Below are 25,875 nucleotides of genomic sequence, written 5' to 3'. Positions count from 1 at the left end.
TTGGAAGTTTTGTATCAATTTATGGTGTTGTGTATCAAGTTGAGGAAATACTGTAACATAATTGTGTTGATACTGTATCAAGTTGAGATGATCTTTCTCTATGGTTATATCTATCTAGATTCTAGAATATGAATAATTGAAATCAAGGTTTATGTGATGACTATGTTGGGATTTTTACTGTCGGTTTGGGAATTTTAAATGTTAGAATTTCTCATAAAGGCTTCCCATTTTCATCAATTTATTTATTTACAAGCATGCATTTTACTCTGTATCATAGAACTGTCAAATATCAGTAATCATCAGCTATTTCAGCTATTTCAGTGTATTATACTATAGTGAGGTCCACGTTATAATGGCAGTGTCTGATTAGCAATGGTATTGCTATCCTTGTCAATCATTCAACAAAGCGGATGGGCGCTATCTCTTTCTCGCTTTGCTCTGTTGCCAGATCGTCTTTTAACAATGCAGAATTATTTATTAATGAACAAAATATTTCATCTTGATTATAAAAACTCATTATTGAATAAATTTATCTATCACCATTCAATCTTTTCTAAGAGATTGAAATGATTCGATAAGTGTGAAATAATTAAATTGGGATTGAGTATCTGTCAGCATACCTTATGGATAACATCAAGACTGTCTCCATTCTTACAGTTTGAATAGAATCTCCCTATAGATTGACCCTGATTTTTCCCTTGTAATGATTGAGGATTAAAAATAAATTTGAAATTGAAAGTCCAAATATTCTTGGATTAAAAGAATTTGTTTTTGCAGCTCTCTCATAAATCTGGTCTTTTTAAAATTAACTTGCTATTGTCACCAATATTAGCAAATAAAATAAACAAATATGAAGTAACTAGTTTTGGATTTTACATTTTTCACCAAACACCATTATCAACCTAGAAATTTTAGTTCCCTGCTGGGGATCGATAATGGTGTAACAGACAAAACTAGTTTATAGAAGATGGAAATAAATATTGGAACTTGCATTCGTTCAAATGCTAATTAATGATGAATTATTATTAAACAAAAATCTCGATTAAATATGCTTTAATTTACAACATTTAATTGGGATTTTCGTTTAATAATAATTAGACAAAACTAGTTCCTTACTTTATAAACTAGTCTACAGAAGATGGAAATAAATGGAACTTGCATTCGTTCAAATACTAATTAATGATAAATTATCATTAAACAAAAATCTCGATTAAATATGCTTTAATTTACAACATTTAATTGGGATTTTCGTTTAATAATAATTAGACAAAACTAGTTCCTTACTTTATAAACTAGTCTACAGAAGATGGAAATAAATGGAAGTTGCTTCCGTTCAAATACTAATTAATGATAAATTATCATTAAACAAAAATCTCAATTAAATATGCTTTAATTCACAACATTTAATTGGGATTTTCGTTTAATAATAATTAGACAAAACTAGCTCCTCACTTTACAATAATCTTTGAGACAATGTATCAAATTAAGTCTCTGTCAGCATACCTTATGGATAACATCAAGACTGTCTCCACTCAACTAACTATGACAGTTTGAATAGAATCTCACTATAAAGATTAGATTAGTCCAACAGATATTGACAATGGTGTAATAACCGAAACCGGTCTTTCTAAGTATCAATAAATCTGTGGTTTTTGACAATTTCTTAGTCTTTTTCATTCAATATGAATAATTACCACAATATCAACTTCTCAACTACACAAAAAGACAATGTATCAAGTTGGTTAATTCAGTATAGTTTGGATATTATTGGAACTTACTGAAAATAATTACTGAAATAAAATACGGACTTATTGGAAAATAATTTTTACAGAAGTATAGAATTTTTTTAGGATAATTCAAAACAATCAGTTAAATTCATGAAATAGATAGCATTCGAATTTATTTAATTAAAAATTACTTTGATTAGTAATAACTCACTCATCGACAATAATAATAAATGTGAGTATTAATCATGAATACATATATATTGAATCAAATCTAAATCTAATTACACACATAATAGGGAATCAATATTGAAAAATACCACTTCAAATATCATTCAAACGTAATTAACTTGATAAATTTTGTGCTGGTTAATTATTTCACATCTTAATCATGGAGAATATTGTACACAAGTTTCATAAGAACAAACATACATGGTTATTACTAATACTGTAAAACTGAATGAATATTAATAGTAAGAATATGTCTGAATAAAATTATTTGAGATTTCAGTTACCAGCTGACCGAATTTCGGCGTTGCCAGATTGTACATCATTCATCATTGTGCAAGCTATCATCCATTATTTATTGACAATGATTAATTATTACTAAATTCGTGTGAGATAGAACTGCGGTGTTGTCACATTGAACACATTCAGTTGAGAACAATTTCACAAAATCTGGCAACACCGTCGATATCAGGTCAGCACCAGGACTCAACTTATTCTACTCAGACTATAGTGATGTTAAACCAGCTCAAAAATCTCATCAATAATTTATTACAGTAGTCTTTCTTGTATTCAATTGTGTTGAGATGAATATTTTATCATCCCAAGTCAAAAACATTTAGCAACATATAAATTCAAAAATACACAGATTGTTACAGATTGATAATACACATTTAGCGGTATGTAATCAACAAGCTTACATACACAATATATAGTTTTGTAACACATAAACACACTTCAAATTTAACACAGATTAGGTTTTGCTTCAAAATCAGAAAAATTGCTCTCTGTTATCGTATATTCTATTGAATTTTCAAGGTTCAAAAAGGGGTTACCTCAATGGATATCACATCTGTCATATAACTCAGCTTTCAATTTGAAAATTTATCAATACTCTTCTCCTAACCAGAAATTTCAACTGCTTTGGTTAGATTTTTGAAATTTAAATTGAAAAATTACACACTTTTCCAAAAATTCCAACCTCCCTTTGAACCCCAAAAACTTCTTCATCCCCTTCTACTCCAAACCCCCCATAGTAACCCACATCCCAAAGAACTTGCAAGATTTTGGTTTTTGGATGTAATAAAAAAATGAATTGAACCTGAATGATACCTGTGAACTAAACCTACAATTAACCTACACTTTAAATTGATAAGGATAGTAAAAATGCTTATTATCTATGATTATCAACTAATAATAGAATAAGTTATTTGGAATAGTAAAAAATGCTTACAAACTAGAAAATTAATGTACTACCGTATGATAATTAATTATGAATAGTAAGAAATGTTCATTCAACTTAAAACCACTATAATCATAACATGGAGTATAAAAATAAAAATAAGTTATTATAAAAAATAAAAATAAGTTATAAATAGGGAAAAATATATATAATGAGTTATTAGGAATAAATGTCCAGTCTCGTCTTGATGAGTTGATCACTCAGTTACTTATAATTATTATTAATCCTAAACTAAACTAAACAGTTACAAAAATACTAGTTTCAAAGTTTAACTCCAATTACCATTAATATGCCTTCTATTAAATCTGCCATCACTGTAACTAGGTACTAAAGTTGCGTCTTTGAAAAAAGTATTTTTATTAAATTATATACTGGATATACTGTTAGTAATTGCCTTGTTTTCTGTGAACATTCATGTTGGTTCTAAAGGAAAGAGATTCTATACATGAGATTATACACATAACATTCCACACATGAGATTCTATACATGATATTATACACATGAAGCAGTATGGATTACCATACTGTGGCATTCTTATTTTTCTATTTCAATATAGTTTCCAAAAGATAGGTTACATTTCGATATAAAATAGTTTCCAACAAATAGGTTACATTCTCATATAAATAGTTCCAAAAGAAAGGCCAAGTTTCTCAATATTGTGTTGTTTCCTTGGTTAAATTTTGATATAAGTTGAATAGGTTACGGTTCTGCAAAATAAATGTCTTGTTCCCTAAGCAAAATCTTGTTCCTTCCAAGGAATGTGTCACTGAAAGTTTGAATTACAATTTCACAGTGATCCAAGTTTACAATAAGTGGTGTTAAGATTTGAAATTTACTCCCTGAAGTGTCTAAATTGAATTACAGATTTACAGTGATCCGAGTTTGCAATAAGTGGTGTTAAGATTTGAAATTTACTCCTTACAGTGTCTAAATTGAATTACAATTTCACAGTGATCTGAGTCTACAATAAGCGGTGTTAAGATTTGAAATTTACTCCCTGAAGTGTCTAAATTGAATTACAATTTCACAGTGATCCGAGTTTACAAAAAGTGGTGTTAAGATTTGAAATTTACTCCTTACTAAACTATAGAAAATCCTAAACTATAAAAAGTCCTAAACTATAAACTAAACTATGGAAATATCTAATTAGCATTCTCAAGCTGCCAGAGAAGCTGCTGTGGTTGAAGTGATGGTAGCAGTTGCCAATTTGTCTGCTTTTTCAGCTGGGGTTGATGGTGTGGCCACAGTTGCCATTCTGGCAGAATCATCATCTGCGGACACAGATGGGTTGCCTGCTTCAGGGATCAGCTGATCAGCTGTATCAGGTGCTGCTTTTGCCAATCTTCCCAAATCAGTTGCCTCAGAGGTTGAAGTCACAGTGGCCTCAGAGGTTGAAGCCAAAGTTGCCATTCTTGCAGAATCATCTGCTTCAGAAGCTGCATTCACAGTTGGGTTTCCTGCACTGGCATTAACCGGTTCTGATTTGGCCAATCTTGCAGCATCAGAAGTTGCGTTCACAGTTGTTGTGTTCTCTGCATCAGTGTTAACTGGTTCTGATTTGGCTACAGTTGGGATCACTGTATTTGCAGAGTCCAGTTCCGTTCTGTTCTGTGCTGTATCCTGTTCTGCTTTTGCTGACTCTGAAGCTATTGTTGTGTTGCAGTTGCAGATGCAATCCGGTTCTGATTTGGCCAAATCTGGGATCACTGTGTTCAGTCCTGTTTCAGCTGTATCAGGTGCTGCTTTTGCCAATCTTCCCAAATCAGTTGCCTCAGAGGTTGAAGTCACAGTGGCCTCAGAGGTTGAAGCCAAAGTTGCCATTCTTGCAGAATCATCTGCTTCAGAAGCTGCATTCACAGTTGGGTTTCCTGCACTGGCATTAACTGGTTCTGATTTGGCCAATCTTGCAGCATCAGAAGTTGCGTTCACAGTTGTTGTGTTCTCTGCATCAGTGTTAACTGGTTCTGATTTGGCTACAGTTGGGATCACTGTATTTGCAGAGTCCAGTTCCGTTCTGTTCTGTGCTGTATCCTGTTCTGCTTTTGCTGACTCTGAAGCTATGGTTGTGTTGCAGTTGCAGATGCAATCCGGTTCTGATTTGGCCAAATCTGGGATCACTGTGTTCAGTCCTGTTTCAGCAGTTGCATTTCCTTGGTTGGATGTATCTTGTTCCAGTTCCACTTTGACTGATCTTCCAGACTCTGAAGCTGCGTTTGCAGATGTGTTTGCTACATCGGGTTCCACTTTGGTCGAATCTGGGATCACTACATCGGTAATGATCAAACCTGTTTCAGCAAATGCCTTTCCTTGGTTGAATGTATCATGTTCCAGTTCCACTTTGACTGATCTTCCAGACTCTGAAGCTGCGTTTGCAGATGTGTTTGCTACATCGGGTTCCACTTTGGTCAAATCTGGAATCACTACATCGGTAATGATCAAACCTGTTTCAGCAAATGCCTTTCCTTGGTTGGATGTATCATGTTCCAGTTCCACTTTGACTGATCTTCCAGTCTCTGAAGCTGTGTTTGCAGATGTGTTTGCTACATCGGATTCTGATTTTTCCAAATTTGGGATTGATGCGTTGAAGTTATCCAGTCCTGTTTCAGCAGTTGTGTTCCCTTGAATGGCTTCATCCTGGTCAGCAGCAGTCTTCTTCTCTTTCGCTTCAGCCGCAGCCTTGTCCTTGGCGTACTTGGCCTTGGCTCTGGCCTTGGCACGGGCGATTTTCGCTTCCAGTTTGGCAGCTTTGCGTTCGGCAGCTTCCTTGGCAGCTTTCTCAGCTGCTCTTTGGTTGATTAGATCGAAGTGTTCTTGGAGCCATTTATGGTTCTATGGTTTGGTCGGAGGCTCGGGTGTGGGCGGATGTATCCAGGCATCTGTCTCGTCTGTTTCTTCCTTGATGCATGTGTACACGTAAGCATTGTTTACCAGGTCTTCCCTGGTCCGGTGACAGTGCTTGTGGGAGGGACAACGACAACTGTGGACAAGAAAAATACAATTGGGTTAGAGAGTAGATAAACAAGAAAGACAAAACATTACTAAAAATTAAAAAACATAACTTTTTTGAGTAGGAGAGTTGAGAGGCATCATCAAGTCTCAACTACTCAACTGATTAACTTGAAATTTTGCATATAGATTCTTGATTTACTGAGGATGATTATAGGCCTATTTTAAATTCTTAAAGTCTTCAGTACATTAAGTTTTCCAGTTTGTCAAGTTTTAAAATTGACTCTTGCTGAGCACTGGTTCCCTTCTAGTAGTGAATAAAGCGTTCTTGATAGACCGTAATAATTATGGTCTATTATAATTATAATTATAAAAATATAATATAATACAATATAATTATAATTATTATAGCTGAATGAACTGTGGCTGGTAAGAGTTGAAAGTAGAATTCGAAGTGGAACAATATCAACTCTCTTTGTTTGAAACAATCAGAGTTAATAGAGATCGAATTAGAATTTCATCAATACTCTTATTTAATCCATAAAATTTGAAAAATGTGAATAATGTGAAATTCAACATTTCATTCAGATAACACATTACACATGTATAATACTAAAAGAAGTTGAGAGATTAGGCAATAAATAATCTATCATTAAACTTTTTATGGCATGTCAACAAATTTCAACTTCCTTCACACATACACGCACTCTGTCTTTCTCTATCGCATGTAGATGCATTACAATATTATCTATAGTTATTACAAATTGCTTTTTTCATATAATATACAGTTCAATAATTATTTTTATAGTCTATATTATGTAAATTCATCTATAATTTTGCTGTATTGTAAGCTATTGTATGTAAGTGTATAAGCCAGTATAATATATTGTAATCTAAATAAATAAATTAGCCTACTCAATCAAAATCAATCCATCTCTGTCACTCTCTCTCTCCCACTATCACAAACACACTCTCTCTCTCTTAGAGTTAGTGGGAAGGATATTTTGAATATTCTTTCCGAAGAATGGACATTGATATGTCCAAAGCTCCGTCAATTTATGTAGATGCATAACAATATTATCTATAGTTATTCCAAATTGCTTTTTTCATATAATATACAGTTCAATAATTATTTTCTTAGTATATATTATGTAAATTCATCTATAATTTTGCTGTATTGTAAGCTATTGTATGTAAGTGTATAAGCCAGTATAATATATTGTAATCTAAATAAATAAATTAGCCTACTCAATCAAAATCAATCCATCTCTGTCACTCTCTCTCTCCACTATCACAAACACACTCTCTCTCTCTTAGAGTTAGTGGGAAGGATATTTTGAATATTCTTTCCGAAGAATGGACATTGATATGTCCAAAGCTCCGTCAATTTATGTAGATGCATAACAATATTATCTATAGTTATTCCAAATTGCTTTTTTCATATAATATACAGTTCAATAATTATTTTCTTAGTATATATTATGTAAATTCATCTATAATTCTCCTGTATTGTATATAAGTGTATAAGCCAGTAAATATATATTGTAATCTATCTACATAAATAAAGTACTCAATAAAAATCAATCAATCTCTTTCACTCTCTCTCTCCCACTATCACACACACTCACTCTCTCTCTCACACACACACACTCCCTTCCTCAGGGGTCATCAAAAAACGTCATTTCCTCTTACAATGAATCAAAAACAACAACTAATTAAATTTCAATAGTAGTAAACTATTTTCGATGAATGAATCAATCAATCATTTTGTTGATGAATGATTGTTTTTTTTAGAAAAAAATGACATCTTCTCACTACGCATCTAGTAATTACTGTTCAAAGAGCATTAGTCAATAAAAATATTGTAGTAAATTAATTAAATTCATTCATAAACACGTGATAGCTGCATGATCTTTACATTTTATTCGTGCTTAGTCAACTCATGCGTGGTAATCGATTGAAAATATTTTTTCCTACAGATACCCTGAAAAGTGACCATTTGTGCACTGATTGCAGGCTGCAAAGAATCACTTTTCCGCACTAGTGCGCAAAGTGAGTACTTTGCGTACTCCAGATTTGCAGCATGACAACGCAAAATAGTTAGTAGGTTATATGGAGCACCAGTGCAGCAAAATCAAAATGAAGTTGGTAACAGTGAGTGGGCTGCTATAGTGAGCAGAGATGCAACGAAGCACAACGCGCTAATTATTAAGTAGATATTATAACCAAGGACAACGACAGCACAGTGCCACCACAGCACACACCACACAGCTGCCCCCCGCCATTCAAACACACATACATTATTCAGGCAATTTTACCCATAATTACCAACTTTTCATATTCAATGGTAACTGTAGGAAAAATTTAATGTGAAATACGTGCGCAAAGTTCGTTTGCTGCACTCAAAAAACCATTCCGCCCTCGCCTACGGCTCGGGCGTAAACGTTTCTTTCGATGCAGCAAACTGTCACTTTGCGCACTAGTTGCACAAATAACTATTTCCTACAGTTACGTTGAAAAGTGGCTATTGCTGCACTGATTACAGAACGCAAAGAATCACTTTTCCGCTCTAGTGCGGCAAACATTTTTCTGCACTCCAGATTTGCAACATGGCAACGCAAAATACTTAGTAGGTTATATGGAGCAATAGTGCAGCAAAATCAAAATGAAGTTGGTAACAGTGACTGCTGTGGCTGCTATAGTGAGCAGAGGTGCAACCAAGCACAACGCGCTAATTATTATTCATTATATATTTATAACCAAGGACAACGAGGACTTTAGGATTTTAGGATTAAGGTTTTTATCAATAATAAAATTACACAGAAAAACATTTGATGCATTTCAGGCAATTTTACCCATAATTACCCACTTTTCATATTCAATGGTAACTGTAGGAAAAACTTAATGTGAAATACATGCGCAAAGTTCCCTCTGCTGCACTCAAGAAACCATTCCGCCCTCGCCTACGGCTCGGGCGTAAACGTTTCTTTCGGTGCAGCAAACTGTCACTTTGCGCACTAGTTGCACAAATAACTATTGAGAAGTAGGCATTTTACGAAAGATATTTGATTTTCCCTCTCTCTAATAAGCCTCATATATTATATCAAATAATTGACCGAGCGAAGTGAGGTCTAAGATTCAGGTCGACGGTTTCGCATTTCTCTTTATGTTTAATATCGGGGACCGAGCTTCGCTCTGGAGTACAAAAGCATAAAACATTTATTACGAAAGAAGAAATATTATAATAACATTCATACAGAATCACAGTGATTATAATAACATTCATACAGAAATATTCTATCTAATCACAGTAAATTGAGATTAATTCCCAGAGGAATGCAAAAATTTCCCTCACAAAGGCCCAGTTGCACAAAAGCCGGTTAAATTTTAATCCTGATTAACTTCACGTGAACCAAATCAGAGAAGACCATTTCTAAAAGATGGATCTACTGGAATTAATCAGGATTGAAAACAACCCAGATTTTTTGCAACCAGCACTAAATTGCAAAAGTACAAAAGTTCAACAGCTGAGTCATAATTTTGACACAGTCCCACACACATGAACTCGCTCACTCACTTCCATCACCAACAGAAGTCGAAATAATCATTATCAGCTGTTTTTCCAAGGATGAATAATAATTATCCTTTTAATGTCATTCAGTGTGTTTTTCCAGGGATGAGACCTAGTGCAATCGAATGTTCATATCATAAACCTACTAAGTTCTGAATTTCGTGAGAATTGTTATAGCCGTTTTCGAGATCCGGTGAAATACAAACATATAAACATCCAAACATCTAAACATATAAACAGAAGTTGCTCGTTTAATAGTATAGGATATGTTTAAATGTTTATATGATGCGCATTTACGGCGAAACGCGGTAAAAGATTTTCATGAAATTTGACAGGTATGTTCCTTTTTAATTTGCGGGTCGACGTATATACAAGGCTTTTAGAAATTTTGCATTTCTAGGATAATATAGAAGGAAAAGGAGCCTCCCACATACGCCAATATTAGAGTAAAAATCGGACTATAGAATATTATTCATCATAGATCAGCTGTTGAGTGGATTATAAATAATAAATAATTGGTAGTTCTGTGAACAGTAGACCTCGCGCAGTTATAAACCACAGCCTCTTCTGTACATCAGAGTAAATTCTGTCGTGTCAACGAGATATCGGAGTGAAAACGCAAAGGCTCAACTGACACTTACACGACTCTGGTGGAGAAGAGACTGGACTCTAGTGGAGAGCATGTGTTTCCAAATGGTGACACTCAGACCAGTCGATTCTAGTCTCCGCGAAGTCACCATTTGAAAACACATGCTCTCCACTAGAGTCCAGTCTCTTCTCCACCTGAGTCGCCTAAGTGTGAGTTGAGCCTTTGTCATTTTCACACCGATATCTCGCCGACACGACAGGACAGGACATAATTCACTCTGATGTACAGAAGAGGCTGTGGTTTATAACTGCGCGAGGTATACTGTTCACAGAACTACTATCTTCTTCAGACTTGGAGGAATTTGCGGCGCGGAGAAATGGAAGGAGATCAGCCAATTGCAGTGATGGATTGAGTCATAGGTGGAAGCGTAGTTGTCAATTTGTCGATTAGAGTCAGTCGAGTCTGTGATTGCAGAGAGGAAACTTCCTAAGTTTAACATGAGCACTTGAATACTCACTGGAAATTATAGAATGCTGGCCGGTGCACAACGGCAACATAGCCGCCGTTGTACCCCTGCCGCTGTATGCCTTCTCTATTGCGCATGTCCATACCAAGTCCGAAGTTAATTTGAACGGAGTATGTTGAATAAATTAATTAACCCTAAAGAGACACACTGGGGTGTTTCACACCCCAGGGATTTTCTTCTGTTCTGCAGTTGACAATATCAAACAGATGGGAATTTATGCCCAGTCTAAATTAGGTTTGTAGTATTGTCAACTACTCTCCACCACTTCCAGTCAGTAATAGCATTCTACAAGGTCACCAGCTCACTTTTTGTGTAGTTGAGAAGTTGATATTGAGGTAATTATTCATATTGAATGAAAAATACTAAGAAATTGTCAAAAAACCACTGAATTATTGATAATTAGAAAGACCAGTTTCGGTTATTACACCATTGTCAATCTCTGATAAAATCTGAGTTTATCAGAGATTGACAATGGTGTAATAACCGAAACCGGTCTCTCTAATTATCAATAAATCAGTGGTTTTTTGACAATCTCTTAGTATTTTTCATTCAATAGTCACCAGCTCATCTTGTTCTTCGTTTGGGGTGTCTAACACCCCAGAGTGTCTTCTACGTAGGACTGTTATGAAACACTTTTATTACAAAGATTTACTAGTATTGTCACTACGAATGTGGTATGGGATGATGGATCAGATTGGAATAAATGCTATGATTCTCTACAACTTGAGATTCAAAACAATAAAATGAAGAGACGTGAGTTTTTGATGAAGTTGTCATTGGCAATGATCAAGCCATCCGTTCAAACCGGATTAGGAGCTCCAACACTCAGGCGGAATATATACGTACTTCTAAAATTAGTATAAATATTGATAAGCAGTGCTTTACGTTTGATTTCTGTATGCACTTCGAACAAAAACGATTAAGAAATGATGAAGTATGGTCATAGAGAAACGATAGCATAAGTAGATATCCCATGGTATAGGGCGTTTATGTCGCAACTTTTACTGTTATCTCAAGCCGATAGTTCACGTAGTTCTTTCCTATGCAGCTGTGTGATGCTGGTAGTCTCTCAAATTGTGCCGTTCATACACTCTCACCCCAAGAAAACAGTAGAAATTTACAATAATCGACAGTAATTGGCTTGAGATAACAGTAAAAGTTGCGACATAAATTCCCTACACCATGGGATATCTACTTACGCTTTTGTTTCTCTATGGTATGGTCTAAGTACTTGTTTTTTCATATTTTTCAAAGAAAAATGCAAAATTTAATTGGGGTGTTCAACACCCCAGTGTGTCTACTGTGTTAGCATGAAGTAAGTGTGTCTCTGTAGGGTTAATAGACAAATAAATGAATGAATGATCTCTACTGAGATACACTTACACATTTGCCATGTAGTACTCAAACAGTCGTGTGAATTTGGTGTAGACGGCCCAACCGCAGGGCTCGCTGGAGGAGCAGTACGGCTTGAGTGTGGTGGTGCTCGGAGTGGTGACCTCCTGCGTGGTGGTCTCCTCTGGTGACAGGTCAAGCACCGTGTTCCCATCCATTATGGTGATACGCTCCACGGGGGCCACGGTCTCCGCCGATATTTCGCGCAGGATCTGCTGAAAAACATTAATATGTTAGAGAAAAAACTTGAAAATTTTACATTTGAAATTATGAATAAGTCGTATTGATGAAGGTTTGAGATGCAATCGAAGAAAAAACATATTGTAAATGTCCATATCCTATTATATTAAGCGAGCAATTTCTGTTTATCTGTATATATTTTCATATTTGCTGGTTATTTATATTTATTTATGGTTATTTATGTCCAACGGATCACGAAAACGACTCTAACGATTTACACGAAATTTGGAACATAGTAGGTTTATGATATAAACCCAAGTTTAGGTCTCATCCCTGGGGAAACTCGCTGAAGGACATGAAAAGGAAATTCATCCTTGGAAAAACAGATGATAATTTCGTCGTCTGTCAACAACAGTAGATGCGTGTACCCGTGTGGGAGATCAGCTGTGTATTCAATTAGCTTACCGTATTCACGAGAAATCTAGAAATTTTAATAGACTCGATCAAAATAATCTGATTTGTTGACATGACATGATATATCTATTCAAAGTTAATAATTATTTTACAGTTTTAAGCGATTAGTGAGTGTTATTTTGTTATTCAATTTGGTTTGTAAAAGATCTAAATTGGAACTTTTCTGTTTTCAAATATTTGGACTGAAAATATTGGATCTGAATTCAAGTGTATGGAACATAAACTACTTTTTGGACCATTTATAGTGTATAAATCAATATTCGGGGAAGAGGCAGTTTTGGGCTGTGCCTGTTAGTCCGTCCCCAATCATTTCAAAGAATTGTGTTCTGTTTATCAATAAATAAATAACGAGCTCCGATATTGTGTGTAATACATGCAATGAATAATCCACTTGTCAGCTGATTGATTATGAATAATAATTCTATAGGCCTAGTGTGTAATGATAATAATACATGCAATGAATAATCCATTTGTCAGCTGACTGATTAAGAATAATTCTATAGCAATGGTTTATAAAACATCCCACGGCGTGGGCTGCTTTTCATGGATTAGCGTCGGTCTACTTTGCGGCGGGCCTGTAGCTTTGCCTATCGGCGTAGGGCCACTAGACTACAATACTACCCAAACAAAAACATCCAACAGTTTTGAAAATGTATCTCTTCATAAGCAACACATGCTCTTATGTAGCTTATCAAAAGCAACGTGTTGCATGTTGAAGAAGAAGAAGAACGAGAAGAAATAGATTAAAAATAATAGGAAGAAGACAAAGATATCTTTGGAGAAAAACGAGAAGAGGAAGAAGATGAATATTACGGTAAAAAGGAAACGAGGAAGATGAGAAGTAAAAATGAGAAAAATGAGAAGGAAAATAAAAATAAGAAGAGCAAGAAGAAGAGAAAGGAAGAGGAGAATAAGAAGAAATAGAAGAAGGAGAAGCGGGAGAGGAAAGAGATGAGGATGGAAGGGAAAAAAGATGAAGAAGAAGAAGAAGAAGAAGAAGAAGAAGAAGAAGAAGAAATAAAATACGAGAATAAGAAGAAGACAAAGATATCTTTGGAGAAAAACGAGAAGAGGAAGAAGATGAATAATATTATTACGGTAAAAAGGTGACGAGGAAGATGAGAAAGAAAAATGAGAAAAAGGAGAAGGAAAATGAAAATAAGAAGAGAAAGGAAGAGGAGAATAAGAAGAAATAGAAGAAGGAGAAGCAGGAGAGGTGATGAGGATGGAAGGGAAAAAAGATTAAGAAGATATAGAAGAAGACGAAGAAGAAGAAGAAGAAGAAGAAAAAGGGGGAGAAGAAGAAGAAGAAGAAGAAGAAGAAGAAGAAGAAGAAGAAGAAGATGAAGGAGAAGAAGCAGCAAAGCTTGTAGTAAACATGAAATATTTTAAGAAATAATAGAGAATTCTGACCTACAAAGAGAGTCTCTCCACTGTATAAAATATCATCACATGAATTAAATTTGAAATAAAAATAATTTCCCAACTAAAAAATAGGCAAACAAAAATTACACTGCGTGTCATAATAATATTGAAACATTAATAAATTGAATGAATAGAATGGAAAAATTAATACAGAAACTATGATAACGAGAGAATAGGTGATTCCTAAAATATTCAACCATTAATAATTTATTTCAACCTAATTAAACCTATTTACAACCTAATTAATTTCCTCCGGATAAAACAATAAATATTTCAGATAAGTATTCGATAAACAACTCATACACTAGAGAACTCTAGATAACAATTTATTACAAAGTAGCCTTTCATACGCGAGGGAAAATTTATGAATCATCAGACATGGGGTTTATTCATCGTTAAAATTCATGATTCACTTTTTATCTCTGAATGAAAATTTGGACGATTAATTATCAAAAAAATTTGAAATTCACCAGTTTTTTCTCATCTTAGAAACCAATTTTTTCAAGTATCTAAATTTAAACTCGGAGTTTTTTCTATCAAGATGAAAATGAGTTTGTCAACAATTTTTTGTTACTACTTTGATGGCAAAGTTCAAATGTAGGTTGAAAAAATTCAATAAAATTTATTGTTTTGCAGTATAGAATTGAAAATAAATTAAGTTTGCATGATTTTCTCAGATGCCCAAAATATGGAGTTTGTATTCTAGAATTTATACGATTTTGAGCTTAGCTTACAAGCTACAATGGTTCGGAACACACTCAAAATTAAACTCATTCGTCAATAAAAATACTATAGTGAGGTTCACGTTATAGTGGCTGTGAAGAAAGATTGGAGAACATCGTTTCCGATTCTCTTCCTTGTCACTGCCTTCTATAGAGGATAGCTGATACTGGTATATCTGATGTAATATTAACTGTTCATTATTGTTTGAATTAATCATTGACATTTCATTAGTCAATAAAATATGTATTTCAATGATTAATCAATAAAGTTTCATAATTGAAATAAAATATTTTGTTAATTAATAATACTTCTACATTGTTGAAAAACTATGTGGCAACAGTGTTGAGGTGGAGAAGGATAGCGCTATCTGCTTTGTGGAATGATAGACAAGGATATCGACACCAGTGTTAATAAAATACTGTCATTATAAAGTGGACCTTACTATAGCCATTAGTGTTCGACAATATGATACAGTATCATCTCAACTTGATACACAATATCATAGTTTGATACAAACCAGGATAGAGATATCTGCTTTGTGGAATGATAGACAAGGATAGCAACACCAATGTTGATCAGGTGCTGACTTTACAACTATAGTGATCCTCTGTAATTGACCGAACGTAGTGAGGTCTATGTTTCAGCTCGATTTGCTTTAGTCTGTCTGTATGTAACGTGATTACGGCCAAACGCGTTCATAGAATTCGATGAGATTTGGCAGGAATATTCCTTTTTCAACTGCGCGTCGATGTACATACAAAGTTTTTTGAAATTTCGCATTTTAAGGATAATATAAAAGGAAAGGAATTCCTCCATACCTTGATATCAGTTTATATATAATCTACTTTGAAGATAGGATCAATCAGACTATAGAATTATTCATAATCAATCAGCTGACAAGTGGATTATTCATTGCATGCATTACACAGATGTCTGGCCGTGTCTATTTCTATAAGGTAGGGTTTCAATATTTTTATGATGCGTGCCCATCAGTATCAATATTCTCACATTTGAAAAATAAATTTAATATGTGATTGAAAATAAAATAAAAAAATGATTGAATGAACTGAATAATGCTGAAGAAGTTATAATATTCTTGATTGAAAAAATCAGTTTTAAAATAGTTGAGAAATATTTTCATCAGATGGAAAGATTACCATGAAACTGGATAAATCATCATATGGGATACAAATTCAAACATGACTGAGTTTTATTAACATAAGTGAGTTTTTGATCTTGGAGAAAACAAATAACAGTTTTTAAGAGTAATTATGAATAACTGAATTATTGTGATTCAACTGAATCAACTAGAACAGGTGACATCAGATACTTGTGGATGAGAAAACTGCGTGAGGTCTACTGTTCACAGAACTACTAGTTAGAAAAAGACAGAAATAATTTAGAATTCTTGTTTACTCACTCGTCGCTGTACTAAGGCCGCCGATGTACACCTCACGAGGAGGATGAAGAAGAATATCGAACAAAGAGCAATTTTCCCTCTTTCTTTCGTCGCCATTTTGGAAGTAGGAGTCGTCAACAATTAAAAACAAAAAGTTGTAGCAGAGACCCAATTTATTCCACTTTCTGTAAGAAAAACAAAATTAAATTTAGAAAAGAAATTCAATTATGGAATATAGAACTTAAAAATATTGCAAGTAAATAAGTACCTGTAGTAAACTTATTTATTTATTTATTTACATAGGTAGCGTAGAGAAAACAATCTGATGTGGCGCACTCACACAACTTTCCTTGCCGTTATGAAAATTGATCACCTGACACTAGAGTTCACGCGCATCTCAAGTCTACTATTCATAGATCTGAGCCAGCTGGTGACCGGACATTAACGCTGGAGACACACGAGGTCTGCTATCTCTTCATAGTGAATGATGTAATAGAATCAACTAGTCCGGTCAAGGAAAGGTTTTGGCTGTGCAAAGGCTGAAAATAAACTTTCTACTCGTGATATTTTTCAAAGTTTTTCGATTTGTATACCATCAAGCTATCAACATGAAAAAGTTTTCTTAGGAAAACATTTTTTTCTAATCATTACTTTTTGAGATATGAGCGCCTGAAGTTTGAATTTTTGGGACAGAACATTTCAAATTCGGTAAGAGTTCAATCCATGAGATTTAGAGGATGGATTCTTCATGGTATTGTTGATCTAGTAAAACAAAAATTTTCTGAAAATATCGAATTTTGAAAAAGTTATTCATGTACCAAAAATCACTCAACTAAAAGTCATTTTGGGTTATTTTTAGTGAATTGAATAACTATCTTAATAATTGATTTTTTCAGAAAATTTTTGTTTTTCTAGATCAACAATACCATGACGAATCTATCCTCTGAATCTCATGGATTTATCTCTTACCGTATTTGAAATGTTCTGTCCCAAAACTTTAAACTTTAGGCATTCATATCTCAAAAAGTAATGATCGAGAAAAAAATGTTTCCCTGAGAAAACTTTTTCATTTTGATAGCATAATGATATAAAACACGAACAACTACTTTGAAAAATATCACGAGTAGAAAGTTTATTTTTAGCCTTTGCACAGCCTTCTAGAGAGAAATGTTTGGCAGACAATTTTTGACCGCGCAGTTCTGTTTAGGGTAGTAAGGAGGTAAACATATCAAAATTCCCCACCCCTACCCACTGTGCTAAGGGGGTGGGGGTGGTTCAAAGGTACCATTATTAGGTTTCTTGCATATAACTCGAAAACTATGTATTTTACGGACATAACTGTTATATACAAAAGTAAAGCTTACATAATTTCCTACAATATTTATCTCACAACTTTTTCTATATCTTCTCTAGTTTTCGAGATATCCGCTCTTGAAGGTGTGACATTTTTGAAAAAACACGTTTGGCACCAATGTTTCTCTATTTTTGCTCTTATAACTTTTTAGAAATCGATGGGAAAAATCCTTGCTGATTATGAGCTTATAGAGCATTAAATTCTCTTCAATTTGATGTATAATATCACACTTTTACGAATTTCCCTGCACCTGTTGCAGCAGCTTTAGTGTTGAGTGTGAAAACTCCAGTTTTGCAACAACAGACCAATTGACAAAGGAATTTGGAGGAGACGATAAGTAGTCGGTCCCGACTACCTAAAAAGTAGTTGCCATCTCTCATCATCATCCCTTTCACTCATTACCCACGCACAAGCCTAAGAGCTTATGTGGGCTTCACCCTCAGTATTATAAAAATCAAATTTGGAGGGAATGTTTTGGTGAATTTATGACTTTGCAGCTTTGTTGAGACTAGTTACAGTGAGGTCCACGCTATAAAGACAGTATTTGATCAACTTTGATGTTGCTATCCTTGTCTATCATTTGACAAAGCAGGTAGTTCTATCATTTTCTAGCTCCGCAACGATGCCAACTCTGTTTTTGACAGTGTAGAAATACAATTAATTAAGGCAGAGAATAGGCAACGCTGCTCTTCTATCTTTATCCACTGCCTTTATAACGTGGACCTCATTATAGAAGGAGAACATATCAAAAGTCCCCATTCCTAACTCATGTGCTGAGGGGATGAGGGTGGTTTGAAAGTTGCATTTTACAGCGTTTTGCTCCCACGCTCATATCTTGAGAACAATGCATTCAACCGACATGACTAACTATTCAAAAATGAAGCTTGATAAATTCTCTACACTTTTTGTTCAGTGAAATTTTGTGATATTCCCAACAGTTCCCGAGATATTCGCTCTTGAAGGTGTGTAATTTATTGTTAAAATAACAGGTTTTTATCCAATGTTTTGCTCTTTCAGGGCTTATAACTCTCCAACAATGCATCGTAAAAACTATTAATTTTGTAACAGTTATGTACGTAAAATACATAGTTTTCGAGTTACATGCGAGAAACCAAAAAATTGTAGGTACCTTCAAATCACTCCCATCCCCTTAGCACAGGGGTAGGGATGGGGACTTTTGATATGTTCACCTCCTTACTACCCTAAAACGAACAAGTTGAGATGATACTGTATCATATGTGTTGACACTGTATCATATTTTGTTCATACTGTATCATTTGTGGTGATATGCCATGGTAAAGGACCGTTATGTTGTAAATGTCAATGTTAACTGAAGCCGATAGTCCTAGTAGTTGTTTTTGGTGAAGCTATGTGACGCTGGTAGTCTCTCATACTGTGCCCTTCTTACACTCTTACACTCCCAACAACACACTAATAATAGACAGTGTATAGGGTGTCTATGTTGCAAATGTGAGTGTTAACTGAAGCCGATAGTCCTAGTAGTTGTTTTTGGTGAAGCTATGTGACGCTGGTAGTCTCTCATACTGTGCCCTTCTTACACTCCCAACAACACACTAATAATAGACAGTGTATAGGGTGTCTATGTTGCAAATGTGAGTGTTAACTGAAGCCGATAGTCCTAGTAGTTGTTTTTGGTGAAGCTATGTGACGCTGGTAGTCTCTCATACTGTGCCCTTCTTACACTCTCACACTCCCACAACACACTAATATAGACAGTGTATAGGGTGTCTATGTTGCAAATGTGAGTGTTAACTGAAGCCGATAGTCCTAGTATTGTTTTTGGTGAAGCTATGTGACGCTGGTAGTCTCTCATACTGTGCCCTTCTTACACTCTTACACTCCCAACAACACACTAATAGTAGACAGTGTATAGGGTGTCTATGTTGCAAATGTGAGTGTTAACTGAAGCCGATAGTCCTAGTAGTTGTTTTTGGTGAAGCTATGTGACGCTGGTAGTCTCTCATACTGTGCCCTTCTTACACTCCCAACAACACACTAATAATAGACAGTGTATAGGGGTCTATGTTGCAAATGTGAGTGTTAACTGAAGCCGATAGTCCTAGTAGTTGTTTTTGGTGAGCTATGTGACGCTGGTAGTCTCTCTACTGTGCCCTTCTTACACTCTTACACTCCCAACACACACTAATAATAGACAGTGTATAGGGTGTCTATGTTGCAAATGTGAGTGTAACTGAAGCCGATAGTCCTAGTAGTTGTTTTTGGTGAAGCTATGTGACGCTGGTAGTCTCTCATACTGTGCCCTTCTTACACTCTCACACTCCCAACAACACACTAATAATAGACAGTGTATAGGGTGTCTATGTTGCAAATGTGAGTGTTAACTGAAGCCGATAGTCCTAGTAGTTGTTTTTGGTGAAGCTATGTGACGCTGGTAGTCTCTCATACTGTGCCCTTCTTACACTCTTACACTCCCAACAACACACTAATAATGACAGTGTATAGGGTGTCTATGTTGCAAATGTGAGTGTTAACTGAAGCCGATAGTCCTAGTAGTTGTTTTTGGTGAAGCTATGTGACGCTGGTAGTCTCTCATACTGTGCCCTTCTTACACTCTTACACTCCCAACAACACAGTAATAACAGACAGTAGTCGACAGTAATCGGCTTGAGTTAACAAAAATCTGAAATTTGTAACATAAACGACCTATACCATAGGATATCTTCTTATGCTATCTTTTCTGAAAAGAGAATATTGTTAGAGACAAACCGAAAATTAAATTGTTCATCATGACAAATTTTCACAAGACAATCTTCATGAAAGTATAATTTCATAGAAGGGGAATAATTCTAGAACTCATTACAGTTTAAATCAAAATCATCCATCTCTATCTGTATTTTATACTCATGACTCTGTCAAAATCTATTCAAATACATTTGATACTAGCAGGTAACCCGTGCTCCGCAAAGGTCTAATTAAAAACTTGAAGAACTGAAGACTTGCCCTACTAAAATCTTGAAGAATCTAGAATAGGCCTATAACCATCCTCGGTAAATTAAGAATGTATATGCAAAATGTCAAGTTAATGAGTTGAGTAGTTGAGACGTGATGATGGGTCATTCGTGAATTTCCTATCCCCTACCTGTATAAGCCAGTTCTTCCCTTTTATTATAGTATAGATATTATTATAACCCATAACACAATATTGTATGAGAGTAAGTGTGAGAGAGAGAGATAGAGAGAGTGAGTGAGAGATTAGAGTTCTTTATGTATGTTACAGTATTTACTGGCTTATACACTAATTTACATTAGATATGACGGTAATGCTAGTTATTCAACGAATTTTACAAAGTATAACAAATTAATCAATGAGAATAAAGATTGAATGCATTTAGAATAACGATAATATTTAATATTGCGATGTAACTTCATAAATCAGCGGTGTTCAACATATAATTGTCGATTCTCTAAGAAGGATATAAAATAATATCCCTTAAGATTTGTGCGTTTATCGATGTAACAATAAAATAAATGAATCAGTCTCAAATATTTGTGAAAATACTTCTAAGTAAAAGGCTGAAACGATAGAATATTAACCGTTAAGACCTGTTATTATTAGCAGATAAAATCTTGATTATATTAAAGATTTGTGCGCTATTCGATGTAAAAATAAATAAATAAATCAGTCTCAAATATTTGTAAAAATACTTCTGAAGAAAAGGCTGAAATGATAGAATATTAACAGTTAAGAACTGTTATTAGCAGATTAGATCTTGATTATATTAAAGATTTGTGCGTTATTCGATGTAATAATAAATAAATGAATCAGTCTCAAGTATTCGTAAAAATACTTCTAAAGAAAAGGGAAAAAATGATAGAATATCTAAAATTATTTACCTCAATTTGTCCAAATATCCTTCACTTAAACATAAATACGACCGTGGTCATAGAACTCCTCTCACACTTCTACTACACATACAGTTTATCAAATATTATAAAATTTAAGTTTAACACTCCGAGCTCAAAGTTTTATAAGTCTATTATAATCGAAGAATAATAAGTCTATAATCTAATAAGTTTTACACTCCACAGTCGAAGCTCTACTACAAGTTTATAAGATAATCGTAGAATAAAAGTCTATGATAATATAATCTACACAATGATAATCGAAGGCTAAAATTGTTCACAAGGGGATGTAAAAGTAAATGATTCGAATTTTGTAATAAATCCGGTATAGTTCTAGTATGTACGGTAATTTATATACGTTATATATATCGTGCGTGAATGCGTGAAGTATATGGAAGTATAGAGAAGTATATGGTGCTTAAACGGCGGTCGATTTTTTACTAAACTTTTCGTTCTAGCGCGTCTCTTTATATAAACTGAAGAGTGTTGGAAGGGATAGTTTGACGTTCTCTCACATTCTCCCTCTCTCTCACTCTATCTTTCTCTCTTACATACCCTCTCTGTCTTTCGATCTTTCTTTCTATTTCACTGAATCGCTCTCTCTCTTTCACACACGCACACTATTCCTTGAAATATTCTTAATTTCTTTCACTCACTGGCACTACACACTCACCTTCCTTTCATTCACTCACTTTCTCTCTCAATCACTCTCTCTCTCTCTCTCTCTTGGTAGAGAGTTAGTGGGAAGGATACTTGGAATATTCTTTCCGAAGAATGGAGATTGATATGTCCAAAGCTCCGTCAATTTATGTAGATGCATAACAATATAATTATCTATAGTTATTATATTACAAATTGCTTTTTCATATCATATACAGTTCAACAATTATTTTCTTAGTTTATATTTTGTAATTTCATCTATAATTTTGCTGTATTGTAAGCTATTGTATATAAGTGTATAAGCTAGTATATATTGTAATCTACATAAATAGGGTACTCAATCAATCAAACAACCAATCTCTCAGTCACACACACTCTCTCTCTCTCTTTCTCTTTCTCTCCCACCCTCTCTCTCACTCACTCTCTCTCTATCTCTCTCTCTCTCAATACCTGGTCGATTGTTGATGGGAAGGATATTATTTTATATCCTTCTTAGAGAATCGACAACCATTTGTTGAAACACCGCCGATTTATGAAGTTACAACACAATATTATATATTATCGTTATTCTAATTGTATTCAAGCTTTATTCTCATTGTTTAATTTTTTATACTTTGTATAATTCGTTGAATAACTAGCATTACCGTCATATTTGATGTAAATTAGTGTATAAGCCAGTAAATACTGTAACATACATAAGGAACTCTAATCTCTCACACACTCTCTCTCTCTTACTCTCTCACAATCGTGTCATGGGTTATAATAATATCTTTAATATAATAAAGGAAAGAACTGGCTTATACAGGTAGGGGATAGGAAATTCACGAATGACGCATCATCACGTCTCAACTACTCAACTCATTAACTTCAAACTTAGCATACAGATTCTTAATTTACCGAGGATGGTTGTAGGCCTATTTTCAATTCATCTAGATTTCAGTGTGTCAAGTTTATAATTAGACTCTTGCGGAGCACGGGTCACCTGCTAGTGAGTAAATAAAAAAAAATTTATTCATAAATATGAATGGAATTTTTAAAATAGAATTGTAGTACCATTTTTTTGAAATTAATAGAATTAAAGATTGAAAATACAAATTATAGCTTTGCTATATTTATTAATTTTGAAAAAGGGTATTCTATTTCATAAATAAAAATAATTAGCTCCCAATTCATACATTTTAAGATTTTATTTATTTATTTATTCATATGGCTTTTATTGGCAGAGAGATCCTATTGGATGTTCTGTCTTGCCCTATTACCCAATGTCATTAAATTCCTATTAACACTCAAGTTAATAGGTTATAAAAAGTAAATTCGTATGGCTTTTGTTGGTGGGGAGTCCCTTGCGGGAAGGTCCCACCGCCTGAATATATAGTCTAATTTTAGCCGTCAATGGGCCTTACGACTGTCATACTTCAGCCGGGACCGACAGTTTAACGTGCCCATCCGATAACACGGGAGTGATCTGGTTAAAAAACTTTTGGTATTGAGAGGGCTTGAACCCGGGATCTCTATGCTGCTACGCAGGCACTCTATCGTAGGTTATAAATTTGGGTTCTTCATGTTTTCTTCTCACTAAATATTTGCACTATCACTTCCTGAGTTCCTATTTTTATGAAGTTTAAATAAAAAAAACTTATTTCTAAACACAAATTCACATTTAAAAAGCAAAAAATATAAAATTTCGATGATAATAAATTGAAGCTTAAAATTTCAAGATGAATCAAATTGTTTCAACAAGATGGAAATTTTGAAATTTAGATGGAAAAAATGTTAAATTCCCGACTAAAAGTTTCAGAAACACGGAAAACAAAATGCTGATTTTTTTCAAATTTGGAAAGTTTTTAGAAAAAATATGATTCAAACTCTGTTCAATAATTTATTATTGGAGTTGATAATAGAGAGAGAGAGGAGAGATTCACTTAATAGTGTCAGCATTATTTGAATGGAAAACACTAATGTTATCTCTAAGGTAATACTGACAGATTGAAGTGGATTCCTTTTGCATGTAAATACTGGTTAGGACTGGATTCTTTCAGAATTTTTCTTGAATATTGAGTCAAGTTCAGATTCATTGGACATAGAAAATAGATAATTATTCAAGCTTAATTTGGATAATATAAGAAAAAATTTACACTTGCATTTCCCTATGAAATATACATGAATTTTATACATTTAGGCTCGGTTGCACAAAAGCCGGTTAAATTTTAACCGTGATTAATTTCTAGAGAACCAACCATAGAAGGCCTTTTTGATAAGACAGCTTCTCTGATTGGTTCTCGTGGAACTAATCACGGTTAAAATTTAACCGGCTTTTGTGCAACCGGCACTTAGGGCCGTTTGCACAGTGACAGTTTGAACTAAATTCAAATTTTAAGCTGGATTAAATCAAGTCTAGTTTGTTATAATGTGTTTCATTTTGAGTTTACGCCACCAGCTGATAAAATCGAGTTTAAGCTTTGACTGTGCAAACGGCCCTTGGATGAAATTTATTTATCTGTTTGTAGATAAAAATATTTTAAGACATGTAGACTTACACTAGACCAACGAGGTATTTTGAACTAGAAGATGAAAGCGTAAAATAGATGAAGAAGCCTGGAAGGGGAGGAAGGAAACGAAGAAGAAGAAGGAGGAGAAGAGAAAAGAAGAAGATGAAGAAGAAGATTGACAAGAAAAATCTATAAATTTTAGAGATATTTAAAGTAAAACTTTGAACGAAAGTGCTAAAAAGTACTAACTTTGTACTAATAGTACTAAAGTTGAATTCAGTTGAAAGATGAGAAAATATGAAAGAGATGATAGAGAAGAAGAAGAAGGAGAAGAAGAAAAAGAAGAAGAAGAAGAAGAAGAAACGATTGAGAAGAAAAATTCATAAGTTTTGGAGGTATTTTAAAGCAGAACTTTGAACGAAAGTGAACATAGAAAAGTACTCAAGTTGAATTTAGTTGAAAGATGAAATAGTAAAAGCGTTGAAGAAGAAGTAGAATAAGACGAAGAAGAAGAAGAAGAAGAAGAGAAAGAAGAAGATGGAGAAAAAGATTGAGAAGAAAAATCTATAAGTTTCAGAGGTATTTTAAAGTGGAAATTTGAACGAGAGTAATTTATTATAAAAAAGTACTTTAAGTTGAATTTAGTTAAAAGATGAGATAATGTAAAAGTGTTGAAGACGAAGTAGAAGAAGACGAAAAAGAAAAAGAAGAAGAAAACTCTCGGAGTCATAAGCGAATAATAAAAATATGTGAATGGATAATTAAATTTAATAGTAGAGGCAGTAAGATGTAAAAGAAATTGAAGAACAAGATGTAGAAGATGTAGATGTAGAAGAAGAAGAAGAAGAAGAAGAAGAAGGAAAACTCCATTCACCACGAGGTATTTTAAACAAGTTGAAAGCGTGTAAAATAGATAAAGATTAAGAAGCTTAGAAGGGGAAGAAGAATTAGAAGAGTAGGTGAAGAAGAACAAGAAGTAGGAGAAGAAGGAGGAGTAGAAGAAGAAGAAGTAGAAGAATGAGAAGAAGAGTGAGAAGAAAGAATAATAAATTTCGAAGGTAGTGGAAGT

General features: G+C 34.2%; 1 protein-coding gene across 4 annotated transcripts in view; it reads right to left on the bottom strand.

Annotated features, from left to right (window-relative positions):
* Positions 1 to 1,869: 1,869 nt before the first annotated feature.
* Positions 1,870 to 25,875, bottom strand: part of LOC111046786 — a 24,441-nt gene continuing 435 nt past the window's right edge. Inside the window, exons 1-4 of one of the 4 annotated variants that reach the window (XM_039440534.1) lie at positions 21,649 to 22,099; positions 16,440 to 16,603; positions 12,209 to 12,429; positions 1,870 to 6,170 (exon numbers count right to left, since the gene is read on the bottom strand). In XM_039440534.1, the coding sequence (XP_039296468.1) occupies positions 6,023 to 6,170; positions 12,209 to 12,429; positions 16,440 to 16,535 (465 nt within the window). In that variant the 5' untranslated portion in view covers positions 16,536 to 16,603; positions 21,649 to 22,099 and the 3' untranslated portion in view covers positions 1,870 to 6,022. Of the gene's footprint in view, positions 6,171 to 12,208; positions 12,433 to 16,439; positions 16,604 to 21,648; positions 22,100 to 25,875 lie in introns of those variants that run through there. The other 3 variants (XM_022332433.2, XM_022332425.2, XM_022332438.2) reach the window with 3 other exon arrangements.

Source organism: Nilaparvata lugens, chromosome 14 (genome assembly GCF_014356525.2).
Source record: "Nilaparvata lugens isolate BPH chromosome 14, ASM1435652v1, whole genome shotgun sequence".
NCBI classification, from domain to species: Eukaryota; Metazoa; Arthropoda; class Insecta; order Hemiptera; family Delphacidae; genus Nilaparvata; species Nilaparvata lugens.
The sequence above is the reverse complement of the archived record's forward strand: the minus strand, read 5'-3'. Positions and strand labels throughout refer to the sequence as shown.